This window comes from Anolis sagrei, chromosome 10 (assembly GCF_037176765.1).
Source record: "Anolis sagrei isolate rAnoSag1 chromosome 10, rAnoSag1.mat, whole genome shotgun sequence".
In the NCBI taxonomy this organism is placed as follows: Eukaryota; Metazoa; Chordata; class Lepidosauria; order Squamata; family Dactyloidae; genus Anolis; species Anolis sagrei.
In genome coordinates this window covers 23062068-23080984 of record NC_090030.1, presented here as the reverse complement: position 1 = coordinate 23080984, position 18917 = coordinate 23062068, and the positions used below count along the sequence as shown (strand labels likewise).

Genomic DNA, 18917 nt, shown 5'->3' with positions numbered 1-18917 from the left:
ACTTGACCTCTCAAGCTGGCTTTTGCATTATTTGGGTTTTATCTAAACCACCTTGTATATAAATATAAATACACCAGGGCAAAGGATACGTAAACAGAGCGAACAATAACAGGAAGCTTTCCAGGGTTTGATACTTTTGTAGTTTGTGATCTCTGGATTTCCAGCATTTGGAGTTCAGCCACAAAACAACAACAGCTTGAAGCCCAAGAGAGGATGAGGCTATAAATCTCAAAATACTCCAGCCAAAAGTTTTGAAAAACTTCCGAAATAATATTCCTCCTCAACAGGATTCTTAAGGACGCAATTTGATGCGATAGTAAAGGGAGTTGAAGGCTTTCATGGCTGGAATCATTGGGTTGTTGTGAGTTTTCCAGGCTGCATGGCCATATTCCTGAAGCATTCTCTCCTGATGTTTCACCCACATCTATAGCAGGCATCCTCAGATGTTGTGAGGTCTGTTAGAAACTAGGCAAGTGTGGAATAATGTTCCAGGTGGGAGAAAGAACTCTTGTCTATTGGAGACGGGTATAAATTTACCTGTGGAATAATGTCCCAGGTGGGAGAAAGAACTCTTGTCCATTGGAGACAGGTGTAAATATACCTGTGGAATAATGTCCCGTGTGGGAGAAAGAACTCTTGTCTGTTGGAGACAGGTGTAAATGTTGCAATTGGCCATCTTGACTAGCATTGAATGGCCTTGCAGCATCAAAGCCTGGCTGTTTCCTGCCTGGATGAATCCTTTGGTTGGGAGGTGTTAGCTGTCCCTGATTCATTCTTTCTGGAATTTCCCTGATTTTTAAGTGTTCTTTATTTACTGTCCTGATTTTGGAGTTTTTTTAGTATTGGTAGCCAGATTTTGTTCATTTTCATGGATTCCTCCTTTCTGTTGACATTGTCCACATGCTTGTGGATTCCAGTGGCTTCTCTGTGTAGTCTGACATGGTGGTTATGAGAGTGGTCCAGCATTTCTGTGTTCTCAAATAATATGCCGTGTCCAGGTTGGTTCATCAAGTGCTCTGCTATGGCTGACTTCTCTGGTTGGATTAGTCTGCTGTGCCTTTCATGTTCCCTGGTTCATGTCTGTGCAATGCTGTGTTTGGTGGTCCTCAGATGTTGTGAGATGTGTTTGGTGGTCCCTATGGGGACTCTGCAGGAGTCTACTGTATACCATGCAACTGTGGACAAATCTACATAGGGACCACCAAATGCAGTGAGGTTGGGGGGGGATTGATTTTGTCATTTGGGAATTGTAGTTGATGCTATTTATAGTTCACCAACAATCAAAGAGCATTCTGAACTCCACCAACAATGGAATTGAACCAAACTTGGCACAAAGAACTCCCATGACTAACAAAAAAAAAAAAAAAACTGGAAGGGTCGGGGGACATTGACCTTGAGTTTTGGAGTTGTAGTTCACCTACATCCAGAAAGCATTATGGACTCAAACAATGATGTATCTGGACCAAACTGGGCACGAATACTAAATATGACCAAATGTGAACACTGGTGGAGCTTAGAGGAAAATAGACATTGACATTTGGAGAGTCTTGGTGGAGTTTGGGGAAAATAGACCTTGACATTTGGGAGTTGCAGTTGCTGGGATTTATTTATTTATTTATTATTTATTTATTTTATGCATTTATTGACCGCCCCTCTCAGCCCGAGGGCGACTCGGGGCGGTGAACAGCAACAAAAAGGACAGTGTACAATAAATCACGACAATACAGACCAGACAATACAAACATAACATATACTTATACTAAAAATCCGCTTCGTCAAGTCCTGGGGTCATAGCCAAAATTCATAGTCCTAGTTCATTCCAGTGTCGTTTCAAGATACACTCAGTTAAAGGCCTGCTCGAAGAGCCATGTTTTCAGGCCCCTACGAAAGGCCATCAAGGAGGGCGCCTGTCTAACTTCAGCAGGGAGGGTGTTCCACAGCCGGGGGGCCACCACCGAGAAGGCCCGCTCTCTCGTCCCCGCCAGACGTGCCTGTGAGGCAGGCGGGACCGAGAGAAGGGCCTCCCCGGATGATCTCAAGGCCCTCGTGGGCTCATAGGCCAAGATGCGGTCTGCAAGGTATTTTGGGCCGGAACCGTTTAGGGCTTTGTAGGATAACACCAGCACCTTAAATTGGGCCCGGTAGCGAATCGGCAGCCAGTGGAGCTGGGACAGCAGGGGCGTTGTATGCTCTCTGCGTCCTGCTCCCGTTAACAACATGGCTGCCGCGCGTTGGACTAACTGAAGCTTCCGGGCCGTTTTCAAGGGCAGCCCCACGTAGAGAGCGTTGCAGTAGTCGAGGCGGGATGTGACCAAAGCGTGTACCACCGTGGCCAAGTCAGACTTCCCAAGATACGGGCGCAGCTGGCGCACGAGCCTAAGCTGTGCAAATGCTCCCCTGGTCACCGCTGAAACCTGAGGCTCCAGGCTCAGCGATGAGTCCAGGGTCACACCCAAGCTGCGAACCTGTGCCTTCAAGGGGAGTGCGACCCCGTCCAGCACAGGCTGTAACCCTATACCCTGTTCGGCCTTGCGACTGACCAGGAGTACCTCTGTCTTGTCTGGATTTAGTTTCAGTTTGTTCACCCTCATCCAGACCATTACAGCGGCCAGGCACCGGTTCAGGACTTCGACGGCCTCCTTAGTAGCAGGTGGGAAGGAGTGACAGAGTTGGACATCATCTGCGTACAGGTGACACCGCACCCCGAAACTCCGGATGATCTCACCCAGCGGCTTCATGTAGATGTTAAACAGCAAGGGGGACAAGATGGAACCCTGAGGAACGCCACAGATCAACGGCTGTGGCGCTGAACAGGAGTCCCCCAGCAACACCTTCTGGGTACGACCCTCCAGAAATGACCGGAGCCACTGCAGAGCAGTGCCCCCAAGACCCATCTCTGCAAGGCGCCCCAGAAGAATACCGTGGTCGACGGTATCGAAGGCCGCTGAGAGGTCCAGGAGCACCAACAGGGACACACTCCCCCTGTCTAGCTCCCGGCGCAGATCATCCACTAAGGCGACCAAGACCGTCTCGGTACCATGTCCCGGTCTGAAACCAGACTGTGCCGGATCCAGAATATCCGTGTCTCTCAAGAATACCTGGAGTTGTGAGGCCACCACGCTTTCCATGACTTTGCCCAAGAAGGGAAGATTGGAAACAGGCCGAAAGTTGTCCAATTTAGTGGGGTCAAGTGATGGTTTCTTCAACAGCGGCTTTACAACAGCCTGTTTTAGGCTCGCTGGAATCTTGCCTTCCCGAAGGGAGGCATTAACCACCACCGTTACCCACTCGGCCAATCCCCCTCTGGCCTCCTTCAGAAGCCAGGATGGGCAGGGGTCTAGGATGGACGTGGTGGGTCTCATTCCTCCAAGTATCTTGTCCACATCCTCGGGTTTCACAAACTGAAAAGAATCCAACAAAATCGGACAAGCAGGTGCTTGTGTCACATCCACAGAGACTGCATCTAATGTGGCGTCCAGCCCAGAGCGGATCAAAGCGACTTTGTCTGCAAAGAACCGAGCAAATGCTTCACAGCGCGCTGCCAAGTTGTCAGGGCTCCCACCTGAAGTAGGGGGAGTTAAAAGACCTCTGACAACCCGAAACAACTCCGCCGGACGGTTTTTTGCAGACGCAATAGTGGCCGCAAAGAAAGTTTTCTTTGCGGCTTTTATTGCCGCGGCATATGCCCTTAAAAAGGACACAAACCGTGTTCGGTTTGACTCGCTTGGATCTGAGCGCCACACGCTCTCTAGAACCCTCTTCTTTCGCTTCATCGCTGCCAGCTCCTCAGTGAACCAAGGGGCTGGTTTAGCTCGGTTACTCGAGAGGGGACGTTCCGGAGCGATCTTGTTAATAGCCCTGGTCATCTCCCCATTCCAGAGAGTGACCAAGGCCTCAACATGATCACCTACCGTGGCGGCGGGAAACTCCCCAAGAGCCGTCAGGAATCCACTCGGATCCATTAGCCTCCTGGGGCGGACCATCCTAATGGGTCCTCCACCCTTGCGGAGGTTAGGGGGCGCAGTGAGCCTAAATCTAATCAGGAAGTGGTCGGACCATGGCAACGGAGAGATAGACAACTCCTCCACACCGCCACCCTGCTCCCATCCCTGGCAGAAAACCAAGTCCAATGTGTGTCCAGCACAGTGGGTGGGGCCAGTTATTCGTTGGGACAGCCCCATGGTTGCCATGGCGGACATGAAGTCCTGAGCCGCACCTGTGAGGGTTGCCTCGGCGTGGATGTTGAAGTCCCCCAGCACAAGAAGCCGTTGGGACTCCACCGCCAGGCTCGAGACCACCCCCGCTAGCTCAGGTAGGGAGACTGTAGTGCAGCGAGGTGGACGGTACACTAGCAGAATCCCTATTCTGTCCCGGTCACCCACCCTCAGGTATAGCCCACTTACAATCAAAGTGCATTCTGAACACTACCAGCGACAGAATTTGGCCAAACTTTACACCAGGGGTCCTCAAACTTTTTAAACAAAGGGCCAGGTCACAGTTCCTCAAACTATTGGAGGGCTGGATTATAATTTGAAAAAAACACGAATGAATTCCTATGAGCACTGCACATATCTTATTTGTAGTGCAAAAACCACTTAAAAACAATACAATAATTAAAATGAAGAACAATTTCAACAAATATAAAATTATTAGTATTTCAATGGGAAGTGTGGGCCTACTTTTGGCTGATGAGATAGGGTTGTTGTTGTTGTGTGCTTTCAAGTCGTTTCAGATTTGGGTTGACCCTGAGCGAAGGCCGGGTAGATGACCTTTGAGGGCCGCATCTGGCCCCCGGGTCATAGTTGGAAGACCCCTGCTTTACACAGAGGACACCACTGCCTTAAAGGGACTTGCTTGCGTGAGCCTTCCTCCAGCCTCGTACGCTCTCCCTCACCCACCCATGCGCACCATGCTGCCATGCGCTGAGCATGCCTGCTCTCCCTTCCCCACTTGGGAGTCTCAGAAACAGCCCTCCCCTTGGCTGAGAGGCCAGCCTATCACATCAGAGGAGGGCTTTTTGGTGGGAGGATTCGCCATCTGTTTCCAAAAAGGAAGAGAAGGACAGGTGGAGAGATCTTCCACCTTCTCTGCCAAATGGGTTCCTAAAACCATCAGAAATCTATGTTTTCTGATGGTCTTTGGTGATCCCTCTGACACTCTCTCGCCACCCCCCCCCCAAGAGGTCCCGATCCCCAGGTTGAGAAATGCTGATCTACAGTGTAGGTGTGTCCTTAGGCCTTGACCTACCTCATGGGGTTGTTGTAAAAAACCCATGAAAAACAAGCTTTCAGAGACAAGGTTGTTTATGAAAGTAAAAACCAAAGATGTAAGTAAAGCCTTAGTTTAAAGAATTCCCAATCCATGCACAGCATCAATTTGAATGAGATGGGAAAGGGTTCTACAAAATCTGAGCCTCCAAAGCAATTTGGGCTCCTGTTCAGCAGACAGATTAAGCCAGCCCTGAGCCTCAAATCGAAAACTGCGGTCATGCCCCGCCTTTTGGCATCTCCAGGGGGAATTACATCCCATCTTTCACTCCTCCTTTTCCCAGTCTGATCCAGGAAAACTGGAGGATGGAAAAGAACGCGAGCGAGAAGGAAGCAGAGAAATGCAACCCAATGGGATGCAGCACAGACTTTGGAAAGAAGCTCATAGAATCATAGAATCATAGAGTTGGAAGAGACCTCATGGGCCATCCAGTCCAACCCTATTCTGCCAAGAAGCAGGAAAATTGCATTCAAAGCACCCCTGACAGATGGCCGTCCAGCCTCTGTTTCAAAGCTTCCAAAGAAGGAGCCTCCACCACACTCCGGGGCAGAGAGTTCCACTGCTGAACGGCTCTCACAGTCATAGAATCATAGAATCAAAGAGTTGGAAGAGACCTCAACGGCCATCCAGTCCAACCCCATTCTGCCAAGAAGCAGGAAAATTGCATTCAAAGCATCCCTGACAGATGGCTGTCCAGCCTCTGTTTCAAAGCTTCCAAAGAAGGAGCCTCCACCACACTCCGGGGCAGAGAGTTCCACTGCTGAACGGCTCTCACAGTCATAGAATCATAGAATCAAAGAGTTGGAAGAGACCTCAAGGGCCATCCAGTCCAACCCCATTCTGCCAAGAAGCAGGAAAATTGCATTCAAAGCATCCCTGACAGATGGCCATCCAGCCTCTGTTTAAAAGCCTCCAAAGAAGGAGCCTCTACCACACTCCGAGGCACAGAGTTCCACTGCTGAATGGCTCTCACAGTCAGGAAGTTCTTCCTCATGTTCAGATGGAATCTCCTTTCTTGGAGTTTGAAGCCATTGTTCCGTGTCCTAGTCTCCAGGGCAGCAGAAAACAAGCTTGCTCCCTCCTCCTTATGACTTACTCTCACATATTTATACGTCTCCTCTCAGCCTTCTCATCTTCAGGCTAAACAGGCCCAGCTCTTTAAGCCACTCTTCATAGGGCTTGTTCTCCAGACCCTTGATCATTTTAGTCACCCTCCTCTGGACACATTCCAGTTTGTCAATATCTCCCTTGGCTCCTTCCAAACCCAGGTTCAAAGATCCTCAAGTTTAAGGAGATAATATTGAATACCAAAGTCAGTATGCCATCGTATTACACTATGTAAAATGATTTTGTCCCTTTGTTAAGTGTCACTTCCTGATTGGTTCTATCATATAAACATGGAATAGATGTATTCAACTTCAGGAGGGACACCCTGCTGCACATCTTGATATAGTTTTTCTATTAATATCTTGCTTGCTGGAATGTATCCAGAGGAAGGTGAATAAAATGATCAAGGGTCTGGAGAACAAGCCCTATGAGGAGCAGCTTAAGGAGCTGGGCATGTTTAGCCTGAAGAAGAGAAGGCTGAGAGGAGATATGATAGCCATGTATAAATATGTGAGAGGAAGTCACAGGGAGGAGGGAGCAAGCTTGTTTTCTGCATCCCTGGAGACTAGGACACAGAACAATGGCTTCAAACTACAAGAAAGGAGATTCTGTTGAACACGAGGAAGAATTTCCTGACTGTGAGAGCTGTTCAGCAGTGGAACTCTCTGCCCTGGAGTGTGGTGGAGGCGCCTTCTTTGGAGGTTTTTAAACTGATGGCTATCAGTCAGGGGTGCTTTGAATGCCATATTCCTGCTTCTTGGCAGAATGGGGTTGGACTAGATGGCCCATGAGGTCTCCCCCAACTCTAGGATTCTATGATTGAGTTTCAACCAATACAACCTAGTTTATGGTAGTCACAAAAACAAAGTTTCCGGAGTAGAGCAACTACTTTCAAAGTAAGGACTGCACAATTAAACAGGAAATCACACTTTCAAAACAGGAACTGAACATTTTCAAATTTAGTTACGTAGTGTTATGATTTCTATGTACGGCTGCCAATAGTCGGAGAGTAACATGGACGTGGAGAGGAAGAAAATCAATTCATTCAAAACGTACGTTAGAGGAGAGTTCTGCGGATACCACGGAGTACCAAAAAGACAAACAGATGAGTCCAAGCTTGCAGTCTCTCTAGAAGCCAAAATGACTAAACTGAGGCTGCCATACTTTGGACACATCAAGAGAAGACGAGACTCACGACAATGTAGGATGATGTTTAGAAAGATAGAAGGTAGCAGAGAAAAAGAAGAGTGCATTACAGATGAAAAGACTCAGGTAAAGGTAAAGTTTCCCCTTGATGTTAAGTCTAGTCATGTCCGACTCTGGCGAGTGGTGCTCATCTCCATTTTAAGCCGAAGAGCCGGCATTGTCCGTAGACACCTCCAAAGTCATGTGGCTGGCATGACTACATGAAGCACCATTACCTTCCCGCTGGAGTAGTACCTATTGTTTTTGAACTGCTAAGTTTTTGAACTGCTAAGTTGGCAGAAGCTGGGGCTAACAGCGGGAGCTCAGCCCACTCCCCAAAATCGAACCATTGACCTTTTGGTCAGCAAGTCCAGCAGCTCAGCGGTTTAACCCACTGTGCCACCGAGGGCTCCAGAAAGAGTCAATCATAACAAAATGCATTACTTCCCTGAGTTTGCAAGACCTGAGGAAAGAGACTGCTCAGGCTGGAGCCACACTGCAATATAATCCAGTTTCTGAATTCAGATAAGGACCCCCCGGTGGCGCAGTGGGTTAAACCCTTGTGCTGGCAGGACTGAAGACCGACAGGTTGCAGGTTCGAATCCGGGGAGAGCGCGGATGAGCTCCCTCTGTCAGCTCCAGCTCCTCATGTGTAGAAGCAGGAATTTTGCATTCAAAGCACCTCTGACAGATGACCATCCAGCCCCTGTTTAAAAGCTTCCAAAGAAGGAGCCTCCACCACACACCGGGGCAGAGAGTTCCACTGCTGAACAGCTCTCACAGGAAGTTCTTCCTCATGTTCAGATGGAATCTCCTCTCTTGTAGTTTGAAGCCATTGTTCCGCGTCCTAGTCTCCAAAGAAGCAGAAAACAAGCTTGCTCCCTTCTCCTTGTGACTTCCTCTCACATATTTATACATGGCTATCATATCTCCTCTCAGCCTTCTCTTCTTCAGGCCAAACTTGCCCAGCTAGGTAGCTGATTGCAGCATTCACGCAGACAAGAGTTCTTTCTCCCACCCTGGACATTATTCCACAGATATATAAACCCCCCTTGCTTAGTTTCCAACAGGCCTCACAACTTCTGAGGATGCCTGCCATAGATGTGGGTGAAACGTCAGGAGAGAATGCTTCCGGAACATGGCCAGGCAGCCCGGGAAACTCACAGCAACCTAGTCATTCTGGCCATGAAAGACTTCAAACAAGATGTTCCTAACTTGCCAGTTTTGGCATGGAGACATATTAGGACCTAGCTTTTAATGGCTCTGTGCTTTTAAAAAGCTCTATTTGGCCAAAGCAGTGGGTGGAAATTTATGAAGCTCTGACATCGCTCTGTTGCCTTGGCCAAAAAAAAACGGGGGGAGAGATATAGTATATATGAGCGGAAATAAGGCAGGCTGAGAATTCAGCCAAGAGGGCCGGGCCCTTTCCGGAAGGAGGCGTGAGTGAGTGAGCAGTTCAGCATCCTTCATCCTTTTCAGCCTGATCTGTTTCCAAACCAATTAGAGGAGAAAACAGGCACGATCAAAGGGAACTAGTGAAACTGGGAAGGTTTAGACCAGGTATGGGCCAACTTGGTCCCTCCAGGAGTTTTGGACTCCGACTCCCACCATTCCTAACAGCCTCAGGCCCCTTCCCTTTACTCCTCAGCCACTTAAGCTGAGGGGGTAATAATTACAGTTATAATAGAGTAAAATAATAAATGTAATAAATGTAATAATAATAATAATAATAATAATAATAATAATAATAAATAGGGTAAAATAATAAATGTAATAATACTAAAGTAAAATAACAATAAAATAAATAATAAATGTAATGGGAAATAATAATAGACTAAAATAATGGAAATGTAATAACTGTAATAAGAGAGTAAAATAATAAATGTAATAATAATAATAGTAAACTAAAATAATAAATGTAATAGAAATAATAATAGAGTAAAATAATGGAAATGTAATAATAACAGTAATAATAGAGTAAAATAACAAATGTAATAATAAAAATAAATAAATGCATTGTCGAAGGTTTCCATGGCTAAAACCACTGGGTTGTAGGTTTTTCGGGCTATATGGCCATGTTCTAGAAGCATTCTCTCCTGATGTTTTGCCTCCATCTATGGCAGGCATCCTCAGGCAACCTCTGAGGATGCCTGCCATAGATGCAGGGGTAACATCAGGAGAGAATGCATTCTGAGCCCCACCAACGATGGAATTGAACCAAACTTGGCACATGACCAACAGAAAATACTGGAAGGCTTTGGTGGGCAGTGTCCTTTGGTTTTGGAGTTGTAGTCCAAAGATGACTGTGGACTCAAACAATGATACATCTGGACCAAACTCTACACGAACTCAATATGCCCAAATGTGAACACTGGTGGAGTTTGGGGAAAATAGAATCTTGACATTTGGGAGTTGTAGTTGCTGGGATTTATAGTTCGCCTACAATCACAGAGCATTCTGAACCCCACCAATGAGAGAATTGGGCCAAACCTCCCACACAGAACCCACCATGTGGGTCACAGCAATGCATGGCAGGGGACAGCTGGTAATAAATAACTTTGACTCAAGTATAACCCAAGTGGTGCTTTTTCAGCTTAAAACAAGGATTGAAAAACTCAGTTTATGCTTGAGTATATAAGTCCTTCCCAAAGTAAGGTGGTTTGGATGGAAAAGAAGGAGAGCTCAAGGGAGCCATTGGGCACCTGTCTTGGATCTTTTGACAGGGCATGCTTCTCATAAAGGCCCAGCTGGGAGAATAGAGCAGTGTTTCTCAACCTTCCTAATGCCGCGACCCCTTAATACACTTCCTCATGTTGTGGTGACCCCCAACCATAAAATTATATATGTTGCTACTTCATAACTGTCATTTTGCTACTATTATGAATTGTAATGTAAATATCAGATATGCAGGATGTATTTTCATTCACTGGACCAAATTTGGCACAAATACCCAATATGCCCAAATTTAAATACTGGTGGGGTTGGGGGTTGATTTTGTCATTTGTAAGTTGCAGTTGATGGGATTTATAGTTCACCTCCAATCAATGAGCATTCTGAACTCCATCATAGAATCATAGAATCAAAGAGTTGGAAGAGACCTCATGGGCCATCCAGTCCAACCCCCTGCCAAGAAGCAGGAATATTGCATTCAAATCACCCCTGACAGATGGCCATCCAGCCTCTGCTTAAAAGCTTCCAAAGAAGGAGCCTCCACCACACTCCGGGGCAGAGAGTTCCACTGCTGAACGGCTCTCACAGTCAGGAAGTTCTTCTTAATGTTCAGATGGAATCTCCTCTCTTGTAGTTTGAAGCCATTGTTCCATTGCGTCCTAGTCTCCAGAGCAGCACAAAACAAGCTTTCTCCCTCCTCCCTGTGGCTTCCTCTCACATATTTATACATGGCTATCATATCTCCTCTCAGCCTTCTCTTCTTCAGGCTAAACATGCCCAGTTCCCTAAGCCGCTCCTCATAGGGCTTGTTCTCCAGACCCTTGATCCTTTTAGTCGCCCTCCTCTGGACACATTCCAGCTTATCAATATCTCTCTTGAATTGTGGTGCCCAGAATTGGACACAATATTCCAGATATAATATATCAGCAATGGAATTGAACCAAACTTGGCACACAGGACTCCCACGACCAACAAAAAATACTGGAAGGGTTTGGCGGGCATTGACCTTGAATTTTGGAGTTGTAGTTCACCTACATCTGGAGAGCACAGTAGACTCAAACAATGATGGATCTGAACCAAACTTGGCATGAATATTCAATATGTCCAAATGTGAACATTGGTGGAGTTTGAGGAAAAGAGACCTTGACACAGGGGCGGCTCAACCCATTACGCAAAGTAAGCATTTGCAGTATAGTTGATTTTGCCCAGGGGCGCTCTTGAGGCGCTCTTATTGGGGGAAAATAGACCTTGACATATGCGAGTTGTAGTTACTGGGATGTATAGTTCACCTACAATCAAAGAGCATTCTGAACTCCACCAATGATGGAATTGAACCAAATATGGCACACAGAACTCCCATGACGAACAGAAAATATATATCAATGATTGGTTGAGGGGGGGCAAAATACTTTTTGCTTACCGTTGAAAATTACCTAGGGCCGCCTCTGCCTTGACATTTGGGAGTTGTAGTTGCTGGGATTTATAGTTCACCTACAATCAAAGAATATTCTGAACCCCACCAACGATAGAATTGGGCCAAACTTCCCACACAGATCCTCCATAATCAACAGAAAGTACTGTGTTTCCTGGTGGTCTTTGGCGACCCCTCTGACACTCCCCAGGGGTCCCGGCCCCCAGGTTGAGAAACACTGGAATAGAGGATGGGATGGACCTCATTTGGAAGGGCTTTCCTTGAAGAAGAGAGTCTAGGAAGGAGATGGGAAGGATTCCTACTGATTCTGCCCAGCTGGGTTACCTGAGAGGGTCTTGGCTCCTTGACTGGCATCACTCACAAATGTCAACCAAAAGGCAGAGGAGAAAAGAAGATGGGGGAACCTTTTGGGGAGGGGTCTTCTCCAACAGAGGAAGGAGATTGGAAGGAGGTCTCACCGAGGCTGTTCCCAGTCCCCTTTCTGATGCTTCTGGTCATTTCTCTTGTCACGCCCCCTCTTCAGACCCCCCCCCCCCCCCAATCTCTTTTCCATCCAAACACCTTACTTTGGGAAGGATCCCTACTTTTCCCCCGCTTTGACACTCAATCCCTGGCTCCCTTCAAGCAGAGGCACAACAAAGGCGAAGATTCCTCTGGGCATGTGCAGAGCGCCGTCCTCGAAGAAGGGGCCATTCTCTTGTTCTCCCCCCAAAGAACCCCTTACCCTCCCGGGGGATCCGCCTCGCACCGCCTCGGAGACGCTTTGTCGGAGCTCAGCCGCCGTGCCCGGTTTGCTCAGCCGCTTGGTGAATTTGCGCACTTCGGCCATGGCTCCTTCTCCTCTCCTCCTGCCTTTCCCTCCCTCCTTCCCTTCCTCCTCCTTCGGAGGGGCGCCTGGGTCTTGGCCTTCCCTCCTCCCTCTCTTCCTCGCAGGGGCGGCAGGCAAAAGGGAGGAGCCGGGGGGCGGCGGCAGAGACAAAGGAAGGGGCGGCCGGCAGAGCAAACGCCAAGGCGCACCGTTTGGGGACCCCTCTTTTCCTCTCGTTTGGAGAACCCTCTTTTCTTCTACCACCCCATCTTCCCAGGGTGTGAAAGGGGACCCCTTCCCCTTGCTTGGACCTCAATTAGGGGGAGGAGAAACCCCCCTTTCCGCCCCTTTGGCCCCCTTTTCTTCCTCCTCCTCCGGCGCCTTTCTTTCTCTCCAAAGCGCACAGTTTGGAGAGGCTCCAATGAACCCCAATTTCTTTGAACCCCTTTCGACTTTCACCCCTTGTATTTCTGGGTCTGAAAGGGGACCCCTTCTCCTTGCTTTGACCTCAATTAGAGGGAGGAGAACCCCCCTTTCTGCCCCTTTAGCCCCCTTCTTTTCTTCCTCCTCCTCCGGCGCCTTTTTCTCCCCAAAGCGCACCGTTTGGAGAGGCTCCAATGAACCCCGGTTTCTTTGAACCCCTTTCGACTGCCACCCCTTGTATTTCTGCGTCTGAAAGGGGACCCCTTCTCCTTGCTTTGACTTCAATTAGGGGGAGGAGAAGCCCCCCTTTCCGCCCCTTTTGCCCCCTTCTTTTTTCCTCCTCTTCCGGCGCTTTTCTCTTTCTCTCCAAAGCGCACTCTTTGGAGAGACTCCAATGAACCCCGATTTCTTTGAACCCCTTTTGACTTCCACCTCTTGTATTTCTGGGCCTAAAAGGGGACCCCTTCTCCTTGCTTTGACCTCAATTGGGGGGTGGAGACGTCTCTCTTTCCGCCCCTTTTGCCCCCCTCCTCTTTTCCTCCTCCTCCGGCGCCTTTCTCTCCAAAGCGCACGGTTTAGAGAAGCGCCAATGAACCCCGATTTCTTTAAAACCCCTTAAGCTGCCACCCCGTTTATTTCTGTGTCTGAAACGGGACCTTTCTACCTTCGCTGGACCCCGGTTTATGGGGAGAAACACTCCCTCTCCCGCCCCTTTTGCCCCCCCCCCCTTTCTTTCCTCCTCTGGCGCCTTTCTCTCTCCAAAGCGCACCATTTGGAGAGGCTCCAATGTAGGGGAGTGTTTTTTTGCGTCCCTTTCACCTGCCACCCCACTCTTTTCTGGGTCTGAAAGGGGACCCCCTCTCCTTGTTTGATCCTCAGTTAGGGAGAGGAGAAGCCCCCCTTTCCGCCTCTTTTGCCCCCTTCTTTTCCTCCTTCTCCTCCAGCGCCTTTCTTTTCTCTCCAAGTTTAGAGAGACTCCAATGAACCCCGGCTTATTTGAACCCCCTTCAGCTGCCACTCCTTTTCTTTCTGGGTCTGAAAGGGGACCCCCTTCTCCTTGCTCGGACGTCAATTAGGGGGAGGAGAAGACCCCCTTTCCGCTCCGTTTGCCCCCCTCTTTTCCTCCCCCTCCGGCGCCTTTCTCTCCAAAGTGCACAGTTTGGAGAGGCTCCAATGAACCCCGGTTTCTTTGAACCCCTTTCGATCGCCACCCCTTTTATTTCTGGGCCTGAAAGGGGAGCCCTTCTCCTTGCTCGGACCTCAATTAGAGGGAGGAGAAGACCCCCTTTTTGCTCCTTTTGCCCCCCTCTTTTCCTCCCCCTCCGGCGCCTTTCTCTCCAAAGCGCAGTTTGGAGAGGCTGCAATGAACCCCATTTTTGGGAGGTGTGTTTTTTTTTGCGTCCCTTTCAGCTGTCACCCCCTTTCTTTCTGGGCCTGAAGGGGGACCCCTTCTCTTTGCATTGACCTCAGTTGGGGGGTGGAGACACCCCCCTTTCCGCTCCTTTTACCCCCTCTTTTCCTTCTCTTCCAGCGCCTGTTTTCTCTCCAAGGCAGTCAAGAGAGCGCATGGTTTGGAGAAGCTCCACATGCACCCCGTTTGCTTTGAACCCCTTTCTTTCCTGGGCTTGAAAGGGCACCCCTTGCCTTTGTTGGGACCCTAATTAGGGGGAATGAGATGCCCCCCTCTCTTTCCCTTTGGTGTTTTCATCTCTCTGCAAAACTGATCCAGCCCTCCTTGGCTTCAAAACCAAGCTTGAGAGGCTCCAGATGTTAGGAAGGAATTCAATGAGCAATCATTTTCTCTCTGGAGTAACTTTTCTATACACTTTCTATGGAAAAGTTCCTTTTTTGGGGAGGGGGAAGTGATCGCTTCTAGCATCCCCCTGCCATTTTTTTCCCTGCAAGGCTTGTGGCTTGACTTCCCCATTTGACTTCTCTTTCCAGCGGAAGTATGAGAAAGCAGATCTCAGAGCCACACCCTTTTAGCTCTGTTTTAATTTGGAACATTGCTTTTCAACATTTTTTCCTCTCTTTTGGAAGAATCACTAACTTTGTTGATTTCAGCAGAATATTCTTTGTATCAGCCCACTGGAGGATACTTTGGACTTCAACTCCCATCAATCCTGGCAAGCATTTTGGGTGGGGATGATGGGAATTGCAGCCCACACATGAAAAGGAGCAGATCTATTAGGGGAGTAGTCTAGACAGTGTTTGGGACCACCACTCCCCCAATTGATCCTTATATTTCTAAATCTTCCTTTTTAGGAGGAAACCATAGTTTGCAGAAATAAGTGTTTTCACAAAAATCTGAAAATTCCACAATGTTGGGAAACAGCGCCACCTAGTGGCAGCACCACTGCATTGCCTTTTCCTGCTTTTAAATTCTTTTGCTTCTTTAATTATCTTGGATTGTTTTGTTTTGTTTTACTGACCTCACCTTCTATATCCTTTCATAGCTGAGAGATGTTTAACATTTACATAAATGGCCAGCCACTGCCAGAAGGGACAGAGAGTTTCATCTATGCTGATGATCGTGCCATCACCACCCAAGCAGGGAGCTTTGAAATGGTTGAACAGAAGCTCTCCAAAGCTCTACATTCTCTTACTGCGTATTACAGGGGAAACCAGCTAATCCCTCTAAAACACAGACATACACTTTTTCACTTTAAGAACGGACACGCCTCTTGAGCTATGAGGATTATTTATTTATTTACATTTATATGCCGCCTGTCTCATCCCAAAGGGGATTCAGAGCGGCTTACAAGATATATATACATACAATATATTATATTATTAGCATAGTACAGGAGCCCCTGGTGGCACAGTGGGTTAAACCCCTGTGCTGGCAGGACTGAAGACCGACAGGACACAGGTTCGAATCCGGGGAGAGGTGGATGAGCTCCCTCTATCAGCTCCAGCTCCTCATGCGGGGACATGAGAGAAACCTCCCACAAGGATGATAAAAACATCAGATTGTCTGGGAGTCCCCTGGGCAACGTCCTTGTAGACGGCCAATTCTCTCACACCAGAAGCAACTTGCAGTTTCTCAAGTCGCTCCTGACATGACAAAAAAAAACAACCTAGTACAATATCAGTATTAAATATTACTATATTGTACTATACCACGATATTGTAATATTATTAGTAATATTACATGTAATATAAATATATATATATATTATTAGCATTATATTGCATTACCTTATAATAACGGCGCTCCATGCAGTCATGCCGGCCAAATGACCTTGGAGGTGTCTGTGGACAACACCGGCTCTTCGGCTTAGAAATGGAGATGAGCACCACACTCCAGAGCCAGACATGTTTTCTATCCCACCTTGAGTCTTGAGGAGAGGTAATAATAATAATAATAATAATAATAATAATAATAATAATAGCCCCCCCCCCCCGTGGCACAACAGGTTAAACTGCTGAGCTGCTGAACTTGCTGACCGAAAGGTCGGTGGTTCGAATCCAAGGAGAGGGGTGATTCAATAGTCAGCATAGTGACCTTTTTTGCTGTGTAGTAATCTTGTGTTTCTAATAATAATAATAATAATAATTTATTATCTAATCTGTTTTCTATTCCACCTTGAGTCTAATCTAATCAGGTTAAACTGCTGAGCTGCTGACCTTACTGACCAAAAGGTCGGTGGTTCAAATCCAGGGAGTGGGGTGATTATATACAACAGCCAGCATAGTGACCTTTTTTGCTGTGTACTAATCTTGTGTTAATAATAATAATAATAATAATAATAATAATAATATATGGCAGTATGGATCTAATCTGTTTTCTATCCCACCTTGAGTCTTGAGGAGAGGTAATAATAATAATAATAATAATAATAATAATAATAATAGATGCCCCCCCCCCCAGTGGCACAACAGGTTAAACTGCTGAGCTGCTGAACTTGCTGACCAAAAGGTTGGTGGTTGGAATCCAGGGAGTGGGGTGATTCAATACAACAGCCATCATAGTGACCTTTTTTGCTGTGTACTAATCTTGTGTTGATATTAATAATAATAATAATACTAATAATAATAATAATATATGGAAGTATGGATCTAATCTGTTTTCTATCCCACCTTGAGACTTGACGAGAGGTAATAATAATAATAATAATAATAATAATAATAATAATAAATGGCCCCCCGGTGGCACAACAGGTTAAACTGCTGAGCTGCTGAACTTGCTGACCGAAAGGTCGGTGGTTCGAATCCAGGGAGTGGGGTGATTCAATAGTCAGCATAGTGACCTTTTTTGCTGTGTACTAGTCTTGTGTTTCTAATAATAATAATAATAATAATAACAACAATTTATTATTATCTAATCTGTGTTCTATCCCATCTTGAGTCTAATCTAATCAGGTTAAACTGCTGAGCTGCTGAACTTGCTGACCAAAAGGTCGGTGGTTCGAATCCAGGGAGTGGGGTGATTCAATACAACAGCCAGCATAGTGACCTTTTTGCTGTGTACTAATCTTGTGTTTATAATAATAATAATAATAATAATAATAATAATAATAATAATAATATATGGCAGTATGGATCTAATCTGTTTTCTATCCCACCTTGAGTCTTGAGGAGAGGTAATAATAATAATAATAATAATAATAATAATAATAGTAATAATAATAATAAATGGCCCCCTGGTGGCACAACAGGTTAAACTGCTGAGCTGCTGAACTTGCTGACCAAAAGGTTGGTGGTTCGAATCCAGGGAGTGGGGTGATTCAATACAACAGCCATCATAGTGACCTTTTTTGCTGTGTACTAATCTTGTGTTGATATTAATAATAATAATAATACTAATAATAATAATATATGGAAGTATGGATCTAATCTGTTTTCTATCCCACCTTGAGACTTGACGAGAGGTAATAATAATAATAATAATAATAAAAAATGGCCCCCCGGTGGCACAACAGGTTAAACTGCTGAGCTGCTGAACTTGCTGACCGAAAGGTCGGTGGTTCGAATCCAGGGAGTGGGGTGATTCAATAGTCAGCATAGTGACCTTTTTTGCTGTGTACTAATCTTGTGTTTCTTATAATAATAATAATAATAATAATAATAATAATAATAATGATGATGATGATGATAATATATGGCAGTATAGAGCTAATCTGTTTTCTATCCCACCTTGAGTCTTGAGGAAAGGTAATAATAATAATAATAATAATAATAATAATAATATGCCCCCCCGGTGGCACAACAGGTTAAACTGCTGAGCTGCTGAACTTGCTGACCGAAAGGTTGGCAGCTGAAATCTGGGGAGCGGGGTGAGTTCCTGCTGTTAGGCCCAGCTTCTGCCAACCTAGCAGTTCAAAAACATGCAAATTTTAGTAGATCAATAGGTACCACTTTTGTGGGAAGGTAATAGTGCTCCATGCAGTAATGCTGGCCAGATGACCTTGAAAGCGTCTACGGACAACGCCGGCTCTTTGGCTTAGAAATGGAGATGAGCACCACACCCCAGAGTCAGACATGACTGGACTTAATGTCAGGGGACTACCTTTACCTTATGGCAGTATGGATCTAATCTGTTTTCTATCCCACCTTGAGTCTTGAGGAGAGGTAATAATAATAATAATAATAATATCCCCCCCCCCCCCCCCGGTGGCACAATAGGTTAAACTGCTGAGCTGCTGAACTTGCTGACCGAAAGGTTGGCAGCTGAAATCTGGGGAGCGGGGTGAGTTCCTGCTGTTAGCCCCAGCTTCTGCCAACCTAGCAGAAAACATGCAATGTGAGTAGATCAATAGGTACCGCTCCGGTGGGAAGGTAATGGTGCTCCATGCAGTAATGCTGGCCAGATGACCTTGAGGGCGTCTATGGACAACGCCGGCTCTTTGGCTTAGAAATGGAGATGAGCACCACACTTCAGAGTCGGGACACATCTAAACTTAATGTCAAGGGGAAAACCTTTACCTTTACCTATGTAATTTTGAGTTCAGAAATTAGCCAACTTGAGTCCCTAGTGTCAGGATAAAAATGGAACAAACCAGGAAGACACATATTGCAATA

At 46.6% G+C, this 18917-nt stretch overlaps 1 protein-coding gene across 3 annotated transcripts in view; it reads right to left on the bottom strand.

Moving 5' to 3' along the window:
* The window catches only part of DOCK11 (dedicator of cytokinesis 11), a 155433-nt gene extending 142708 nt beyond the window's left edge, over positions 1-12725 (bottom strand). Inside the window, exon 1 of one of the 3 annotated variants that reach the window (XM_067471638.1) lies at positions 12387-12725. In XM_067471638.1, coding sequence (XP_067327739.1) covers positions 12387-12491 — 105 coding nt within the window. In that variant the 5' untranslated portion in view covers positions 12492-12725. Of the gene's footprint in view, positions 1-11986; positions 12032-12386 lie in introns of those variants that run through there. The other 2 variants (XM_060756079.2, XM_067471637.1) reach the window with 2 other exon arrangements.
* Between the last annotated feature and the right edge of the window lie 6192 nt (positions 12726-18917).